General features: G+C 35.6%; 1 protein-coding gene across 6 annotated transcripts in view; it reads left to right on the top strand.

Annotated features, from left to right (window-relative positions):
• The window catches only part of PPP1R12A (protein phosphatase 1 regulatory subunit 12A), a 152,930-nt gene that overhangs the window by 132,256 nt on the left and 10,704 nt on the right, over positions 1 to 9,970 (top strand). For 4 of the 6 annotated variants that reach the window (XM_006083959.2, XM_014451447.2, XM_006083963.3 and 1 more), the window contains 4 exons: positions 967 to 1,032; positions 5,092 to 5,108; positions 6,768 to 6,903; positions 8,833 to 8,937. In XM_006083959.2, the coding sequence (XP_006084021.1) occupies positions 967 to 1,032; positions 5,092 to 5,108; positions 6,768 to 6,903; positions 8,833 to 8,937 (324 nt within the window). Of the gene's footprint in view, positions 1 to 966; positions 1,033 to 5,091; positions 5,109 to 6,767; positions 6,904 to 8,830; positions 8,938 to 9,970 lie in introns of those variants that run through there. The other 2 variants (XR_002828035.1, XR_002828036.1) reach the window with 2 other exon arrangements.

The following is a 9,970-nucleotide window of genomic DNA, read 5'->3' as shown; positions in this document are numbered from 1 at the left end:
TCCCCATCGACCCGCTTGAGTGTGACAGGAGGCGGTGCCCCAACCCCCCAATCGGCCCTACCCTGAGCTTGACTGAGGGTGGCATCGCAACCTCCCGATCCGCCCTGCTCTGTGCATGACGGGGCGGCGCCCCAACTCCCCAATCGGCCCTGCTCTGAGCCTGACCAGGGGCTGCACCTAGGGATTGGGCCTGCCCTCTGCCACCCTGGAGCAGGCCTAAACCAGCAGGTCGTTATCTCCCGAGGGGTCCCAGACTGCGAGAGGGCACAGGCCGGGCTGGGGGACCCCCCCCCCCCGAGTGCACAAATTTTTGTGCACCGGGCCTCTAGTCTTAACACTTGGAGTGCGGGTGAATTTCCCGCCAAAATATAAGATGGCTCTGTCTTTTGGTTTTGTTCCATCCACCAAAAGGGTGGATTACAAACAAATATTTGGTAATACGCAGTTACAATCGGCCCGAGTTTACACGTTTCCCGCACTCCACCGCAAATCTATATGAACCGAGTTAAAGACGGCTCCCGCGGAGTACGCGCAATTCACGCGAGCCGACTTAACTCGTTTCCCGCACTCCAAGTGCTAATATATAAAAACCCAGGGTCTGTAACATCCAAAACGACCGAAGGCTCGACCGACTGGAAGTCAGTCCTGCGGTCAGTGCTGAGTTGCCATGGCTTCTAGTTACAATATAAAATGGAATATCTCCTTCCTCATGCTAGGCCTCTGGCTTCCTCATTCCTATTATGAGGTTGTTAGGTAGATTGCCTTTCTTCACCACGTATGTTAAACTACTTGGATGATGCCATGCTGACAAATAGGCTGGAAAAATAGGGTAGAAAAATGTCCATTTAAAAATCAGTGTACTTTTTGATTTATTTCCCTGGTAGATCTTTCTCAAGGGCCATTTTAAATCAGAAAAGCCCTAAAGTATGTAAATATCAACTGTTTGAAATTGACTATCTATTTTAGAGCGATGAAAATGAACAAGAGCAACAATCAGATACAGAAGAGGGATCCAATAAGAAAGAAACTCAGGTAAAACCTTTATTTTTTGGATTTTGCAGTATGTATTATTTTCTAGGTATTACTTTTTGTGTTTATATTTATCCATGAAAGACAGTTACTGCACACTGTACCTTCATGCTAGGGATAGACTTACCAGTGGTTTGTTGGTATCTGGGGTGGAAGGACTGGAAAGGTGCGCAAAGAATATTTTAGAGGCAGTGAAAATGTTCTGAATCTTGATTGTAGTGAATTTATGGATATACACAACTGTCAAAACTCATCAAACTGTATACTCTAAGGTGGATGTAGTTTCTTGCATGTAAATAAGTCTTCAAAGTTGAAAAGAAAAACAAAAATAGAATAGTACCCTTCAGCAAAGAAAAGTATCTAAAGAATATTCATAAATTACCAGACCCAGATTTTAGTTTTTTAAAATGCAGTTATGTTCTGGAAAAGGCCATAGGCCTTTTTAATTTTCTTCATATTTGTTTAGAAATTTAGTATCTCTAAAGGACTTTTCAACAATCTTGAAAATTCTGAATTGCATGTGAAGCTCAAGCTGTCTGCCTTCAGGATATATCTTTAAAGAAAATAAATTTTATCACAGAGAATTTGAAGTACTTTATCATAATACTATTATTACTTCAAAAATGGGGCTTTTGTTACATGGGTTATTATGATTTGCTCTCATTAAGCTGTTGTATGGTAATACTTTTACCATCTAAATGACACTAGTAATTAAGAATTTAAATGTGACACTAAGCAAGAAACCATAAAAAAAAGATTAAGAGATTTAATTTTTTTTTCGATTTGATTATTTAAACATGTAAAACTATAATATGTCAGAAAAGAAGCCCTTAATAAGACATGTTTAAAACACGGAGACATGTTTTTTGCTCAGGTAGAAGTAAAGAATCTTAGCCTTTTTTTCTAACATTTAAAAGATTAGTATTTGTACTGTATAAAAGACAGTGAAAAAATAATTGGGGGCATAATACATAAAATGTATCAATTTACAAAAGAAGGAATACAAATGGCCAGCAGTTTGAAAATGTACTTAATTTCATTAATAATCAAAGACATAATATAAAATAAAATTGCAGAGGTTAATAATGATCAGATTTGGCATAGTTTTGAAATAGGCATTTCATAGAAGATTTTAGGATTGTAATAAATGTATCCTTTTGGGGGATTAGTTTAGCAATACAATACAGAAACCTTGCATAAAAGTTTATGCCTTTAAATTTAGCAATTCAGTTCTAGAAATCTAAAAGTGACTGGATTATCCTATATAATAAAAGCCTAATATGCTAAGTATCCAGTCATCTGGTCGGCCGTCCAACCAATCAAAGCGTAATATGCTAATGATATGCTAAGTCCACTCAACCGCTCGCTATGATGTGCACTGACCACCAGGGGGCAGATGCTCCAATCGGTGGGTTAGCTTGCTGCTGGGGTCCGGCCGATCGAGCCTGACATGCCCTGGAGCCCTCCTGTGGTCCCTCCCTGGCTGGCCAACCTCCCGCATCCCTCCCTGGCCCTGATCGTGCACCAGTGGGTTCCTTCAGCCTGGCCTGCGCCCTCTTGCAATCCGGGACCCCTCGGGGGATGTTGGAGATTCGGTTTCAGCCCAGTCCCATAGGCCAGGCCGAGGGACCCCACTGGTGCACGAATTCGTGAGCTGGGCCTCTAGTGTAAAGATAAATCTACAGTGGTGTTCATAACAATGTGGCTCTTTAAGCAAAATATTGAAAACACTCCTAAACGTCTGTTGGTAGGGAATAGATTAAATAAAATGTATTTGCATAGATAGATATTTTATGTGTTCACATGGATATGTGTATAAAAGTTAACTAAGGGATTTGAGGGATGGGGAATTAATAGAGAAACTTTTTGTTTTTTTTAGAATTTAAAGTGAAAGGGTTTATTAGTGAAGAAGTGAATCAGAGAGTAGGCTATTCCATAGACAGAGCAACTAGAGAAATTTTTTATATTGCAGTGCTTTTGTATGAGCTTATGGCACTGTAATCAGAAAAATTAAAAGGGTGTTCTTACTTGGAAAAGGATTTTGGAGCACAAAGAGCAAGGACCTCATAAGTGAAATAAGCTGGTCACAAAAAAAGACATACTGTTTGATTCCCCTTATATGAGGTATCTAAAGTAGTCAAACTCATAGAAACATAAAGTGGAATTGTGGTGGCCAGGGGTTAGGGATAGGAAGATATATTGAGTTATTCAGTGGGTAGAGCTTCAGTTTTGCTAGATAAAAAAGTTCTAGAGATCTGTTGCACAAAATTGTGTATATAGTTACCACTGAACTATACTCTTAAAACTAATTTAGATAGTAAAATTTATGTTTTTTACCACAATTTAAATATATATATTTTTAAAACAATGACAACACCATGATTTTTTAAAGAAAAGAAATAGAATTTGAGTGATTTCAGTAACTGCATAGAGTTTTTATTTTTTAAGTTTAAATCAGTGAATCAGAGTACAAACTGTGAGGTGAGATGTGATGTTTTTGTTTGATATGTACACATTTTATGTGTAAATATTCTCCTGAATTTGAATATCTTTTTTTTTTTATTTCTGCACCTTTTTTTATTGAGATATAATTGATATATAACGTATTAGTTTCAGGTGTACAGAATGATAAGTCAATGTTTGTATATATTGAGAAATCACCACAATAAGTCTAGTTAACATCCATCACCACACAAAGGTACAAAAATAATTTTTTGTGGTGGGAACGTTTATGCTATACTTATACTCTTAGTAACTTATAAATTTGAATATTTTGAAAATTAAATTTTAACTTCAAAATTATTGTTACATAACTAAAGAATAAATTAATAAAATAAAGCTTTACATCAGAAAATGGTAAACAAGTACCCTAGCTGGTTTGGCTCAGTGGATAGAGCATCAGTCTGCGGACTGAAGGGTCCCAGGTTTGATTCCAGCCAAGGACACATGCCCAGGTTGCGGGTTCAATCCCCAGTAGAGGGCATGCAGGAGGCAGCCTATCAATTATTCTCTCATCATTGATGTTTCTATCTCTCTCTCTTCCTTTCCCTTCCTCTCTGAAATCAATAAAAAATATTTTTAAAAAAAGAAAAGAAAATAGGAAACAAATGAAAAATTGGTTTTGCAAAAAAAATTAAATACAACTTAGTAAGACATTCTTAGTCTGTGATTTAGACTTCAAACAGTCCCAAAGGAACCAATAATGTTACGGTGCAGTCGAAGATAAATGTAATAGGAAAATACAAATATTTTTGTTGATTTTTGAGAGGAAGGGAGAGGGAGAGGGAGATAGAAAAATCAATGATGAGAGAGAATCATTGATTGGCTGCCTCCTGCATGGCCCCTACTGTGGATCCAGCCCACAACCACTAAGCCACACCGGCCAAACTCAGTAAGATTATTTTTGTACTATTAATTATTACACAACTTAGATAAGAAGAGTTATTGGAAATTCAATATAGCCTACCACTTGTTTGGAAATTTTTTAAATAATTATAATTTTCTACCTCTAATTTCTAAACTTCAAAGGACATATAGCTGGGTTTTCAAGAAAGTAAATTTTAAATGAAATATGTATATACTGTTATATATAAAACACCTTAGGTATTCATTTGTTTGTTTCTCATGTCATTGCCTCAAAAATAGAAAAATGAGAAAAGTAGTTGTTTGAATTAGCACATAGTAAACTTAACATTTTTTAATGAAAGTATGTTATTTTTTTCCTGCTGAGTGGGTACAGTAATGGATATGTGTCTTGGTCTATTTTTTTTTCTATTTAAAAAAATAATATGTGGTGGAATTTGTAGGAATTCACAAAAAATTGACCATAAATTGCCCAATGTAATTATATAATATTGTGCATGTAAAAATATACAGTGACTGTGTTGTTGAACTTCTTTCTAAGGACAACCATGTTAACGTTAAAACAGATATAGTAATTAGATGTTAGTTTAATAGTGTGAAAACGGTATTTATGTTATGTTAAATTTACTTGATTAATCAACAAGTTACTTTAATGAAGCATAAAATTTAGTATCTCTGTTTTTCTTTTCTTTTTTCTAGACGGATTCCATTTCTAGGTATGTTTTACCTTTTGTTTTACTACCTTCTCCTTTTCATTCTCTCTAAAAAATATGTGGCTAGATACTTATGGATTTTGTAAGTTGATAAAATATTTTGAGTAGTAAAAATCTATCCATAATTTAGATTACCTAGTAACTGTTCTTTGTCAAAGTCTTTACTTCTAATTCTTAGTCCCAGTAAGTCACGATTTTTCTTATCTTTACAACAATGATAACTTTTAAGTTTTCCTAAGCTTCCTAAGTTACTTCAATAATGACTATGTCATTATTAACAACAGTTTGATGAAACCCACCAGAAATTTATTTTATTAGGTATTCAGAATCTTCTCTCATATTTGCTTTTAAGTAAAAGAAAGCCATGCAAACACTAAAAAAATGTCATCTAGCTCAAAATTATTGATCTTTTTAGAGAACTTCCTTGAATCTAATCTCCATTCCATTTTTCTTACCATAATTGTTATCCAAAGCCTTGTAATACCAGGAATAAGTTTTTATGTACTGATGATTGTATTGAGTTGAAATGTAGAGGCATTATTAGAAAATGTACCCTGAATTCAGAACCAGATAAGAAGAGAATTCTTATTTACAGATCTATTATCCATCACTTTGAATAGACTGTTATTAATTCATCAAATAAAAAATGTTATAATTTAAAGCATAATTATATACCACTTTAAAAATAAGAAAAGTGCTATCAATCTATAATAATAAAAGCATAATATGCTAACTAGACCAGACAGCCGAATGACCTTCTGGGCGAAGCCAGGGCTGCAAGGGCCAAGGGCAGCCATGGGGAGCGGGCCTAAGCCAGCAGTCAGACATCCCCCAAGGTCTCTCAGACTGTGAGAGGGCGCAGGCTGGCTGAGGGGGACCCCCCCCCCCCCCCCCCCAGTGCACGAATCTTGTGCATCAGGCCTCTAGTCTATAATAATAAAAGCGTAATATGCCAATTAGACCGGACGTCCTTCCGGACGAAGCTACGGCAGGCAGGGGCTAAGGCAGCCACCGTGGTGGCGGCGGCCGAGCCCCTTGCACAGATTTCGTGCATCAGGCCTCTAGTTAAATTATAATACGCCATTAGTTGTAAGCCATGTTCTGATTTCAAAGAGGATAACATGTGAAAAAAATGTACAATTTAAAAATTTTGAAATAATTTATCATAATGTGAAACCAGGTTTGACTTTTAGATATAGAAATATTGAATCTCTTCCCCCAAAAATGGAAATTAGTAGTATTAAAAATAACTTCCCATTTATTATCTATATATATAAAAGCCTAAGCGACTGTTACGACCAGTCGACCAAACGACCGGTCACTATGATGCACACTGATCACCAGGGCACAGACGCTCAATGCAGGAGCTGCCCCCTAGTGGTCCATGCGTTTCCACAGCCAACCTCCCACTTCTGGCCAGCCTCCTGTGGTCCCTCCCCATAGCTGGCCGGTCCCAATTGGCCCCGATAACCGGCCAGGCCAAGGGATCCCACCCATGCATGGCACCAGGCCTCTAGTATATTATAAAAGTTGATTAGATAACAAATGAGGGAGAATGTTATCTACTATTTGGACTATCAAGTTAATATATAGTAGGATGTGTGTTGATGTAAGTTGTGAAAGCCTATAATAAAGATTTTGACTTAAACTCATCTTTTGAAGATATGAAACCAGTTCTACGTCAGCTAGTGATCGGTATGATTCCTTGCTGGGTCGCTCTGGATCATACAGTTACTTAGAAGAAAGAAAACCTTACAGTAGCAGGCTAGAAAAGGATGACTCAACTGACTTTAAAAAGGTACTTGGGTTATTTAGTTTAATTTAAAATAATCTGTTTGTTAAGATATATATGTTGAGATATTCCTAGAAACTCATAATGAAATCAATATCTTACTCTAATTTTTAGTTTGGAGCAATTAATGGTAAGTAGAATATAAATAGCTGTTCATTTGTTTGTTTGTTTTTTAAAGGAAAGGGGAAAGTGCCCAAGACTTTATTTTACATTTAAGTGTCTCAGACCAGTAACTCTGATACTGTGACTTAGCTGAAAAGAGGCTTTGGGGCAGGGTGTGCGTGTGTGTATACAAGCATGTACACATACTTCTTTATTTGTTACTAGGAAGCAGCCAAAGAATGCAACTTTTGCTAGGAGAATATAGTTTTTCCTAGTAAGTCAAAAACTGTAGTAGCTCAACTGCTGTTAATGATTAAGGGGGAAGTAATTAAGAAATAAATGGAAAGTCAATAATTGAGGATTCTGACTGTCACAATTCTTCATATTATGAGCTTGGAATAAACCTGATGAAGTATGTTGGGGAAAAAGAAGGCTTGTAGAATTTGTATATGTTCCCAGGTATTTGGCAGCTGTTTGAATTACCCACTTTCTTACAAGCCAAACCAGAAAGGTTAGTTTTCATTATGAATAAGATTCAGTCACTTTTCTTTTTTTCAGTAATGAAGTGAACACTGAACTATGTTACAGGAGTGAACTTCCCCTCATGGGCAATGTAGATGGAGATATTGTCCCTGCTTGTATGGGTATCTTCCATGTATTGGGAGAGACAGACATTACAATCATACTAATGTATGTATACCTTAAAACAAGTATTCTGAAACAGTTTTATAAAGTGTGTAACAAAGTTATATAAAGTTTTATACAGTAAGGAAACAGTTTTATAAATGAATCTATAAAGGAAAGTGTCAGTGCCTGACAATGGATTTCCTAAGGAAGTGAAACTGGAGCAAAAGAACAGAAAGATGATTAGTAGTTAACTGGCAAAAATGCGAGAGAAAAAAAGTGTTCCAGAGAGAGTGAACTGCAGGCACATAGACCTGATGGTGGAAGGGTACGTGATACATTGAAGTGGTTAAATTTTCATTAGGGCTAGTTAACGGAAGGGATGGTGGTATGAGATTGCAACTAGATGTATAGGCTGGGACAAAAACCATATGGTGCTTTACAGGCTATTTTAAGGATATCCTTATACTGAGAACATTGGGACGCCATTAGAGGGTTTTTAATAAATGAAATGGAGGTGTTAATGGAATGGTTGGTATATGAAAATTGAGATTGTCATTTTGAAAAGTTAACTTGCTGCTACATACAAAACAGATTAGATGGAGGTCAGGAGAGTAAGTCTAGCATTAGAATAGTTTAGCTAAGAGAATATTATTGCCATTTTTCGTGGTAGTAGTAGAGATGAGAGAAAAAGAAGTAGTAAATTCAGGCATTCTGTGAGTATTCAAGATATATTTCACTTGTCTTTTAACTTTAGTAAAAATAATACAAATACAATGATAAATGCAACTGATACTTCTCACTGTCAGGAATTGAAGAGGGCATGATAGGCAGAAAAGCTCATAGACCACAAATAAAAATCACAGTGTCTCCAGAGCTCCAGCTATTACTGTGCAGTTACTGTCCCTCTTTATCAGAAAACTGAATTTCTTTAATGGATACTCAAAAGTCCGACTTTTTAGTGCTGTCTTTTATTTTAAATACTAGAGTTAGTTTCTAAGAGTTTATGTAGGACAAATATACCTGTGTAATCAAAACTGTCTGCATTGCAACCACAAAGCATTAAAATATATTTTAATGTATCCTTTAAAACCTCATGTTACCTTAATCTTTCTATACAAGTTTTAATATTGTGAAGTAATCAATAGAAAATGTTACTAAACTATTAGGGCACAAAAGTAATTTGTTCTTCTTCCCTTATTTTTGTAGCTTTATGAACAAATTCTAGCTGAAAATGAAAAGCTGAAAGCACAGCTACATGATACAAACATGGAACTGACAGATCTTAAATTGCAGTTGGAAAAGGCTACCCAGGTTTGAACCTTTTTCCTTCCGTTACTCTATAGGCAATGGTTGTGATTTATTTTATCCAAAAGATTACATTGCAGTGTTCTCTAGTGTTCTAAACATAAGTTTGGTTACTGATAATAGTTTATTTATTAGTCAGAAAGAAACAATATAATACAGCTTAATGATCATTTTATCTACCTTTTTTTAAAGTGAATTGAAAATCTAGAAGTATAGCCTCATAATGGAGAGTCTAAATATTTTTAAGCCTTTTAATACTTATGTTGTACATGAAGGATTTAAGTGCTTATTTCCAGAATACCAAATGTAGCAAGGCATTGAAAGCATCTATACAGAATCTCCTTAAAGTTATAACATTTCTTTATAATAATTTTTATTCATTATAAATATTTCCTATTCAAAAAATGGTGATATGATATAGTAATACTGGAAGAAGATAATTGTAGTTATAACTCATTTTGCCTTCCTTCTATGCAATAGCCTAGAGGAGAGTATTTTAGACAAGAAAATTGGGATAGCTAAGCAGAATTAAAAACCTTGTTCATTTGTTCTAAGATGTGTAGGGTCTAGGAATTGTTTCCCAAGCTCTTTCTTGGAACACTAGTCCTGGGAGACAGTAATAGGCACATTCCCTTCTCCTCCTCCTGCCCCCACTTCAAAAAAAAAAAGCTTTGTGATCCAAGAAACTTGGGAAATACTATATATTCTACATCTCAGAGATTTTACAGGGTCTATTTATATGGCAAAGGCTCTAAGGGATCCTGTCATTGTTAAGAAAACAAACTTGTTTAAATTTCACATGGGATTTTTTAGCATAAGCACATTTCTGCAGTACAACTCTTAGAATCCAGTTTGAAAACACTGATTAAAATTCGATAAATTATACTGCATACTTTCTTTGGCTCCTTTTTTACACTCATCTTTTTCATAATTTTTAAAATTAATTTTCTGTGTTGAACTTGTACTTGTTACCACTTTTTATTGTTGCTGTTAGCCATTATTATGTTGTAAAGCAGTTGTCTATGCAGAATGCAAGCTG

Source organism: Myotis lucifugus, unplaced genomic scaffold (genome assembly GCF_000147115.1).
Source record: "Myotis lucifugus unplaced genomic scaffold, Myoluc2.0 scaffold_9, whole genome shotgun sequence".
Classification (NCBI taxonomy): domain Eukaryota; kingdom Metazoa; phylum Chordata; class Mammalia; order Chiroptera; family Vespertilionidae; genus Myotis; species Myotis lucifugus.
The sequence above is the reverse complement of the archived record's forward strand: the minus strand, read 5'-3'. Positions and strand labels throughout refer to the sequence as shown.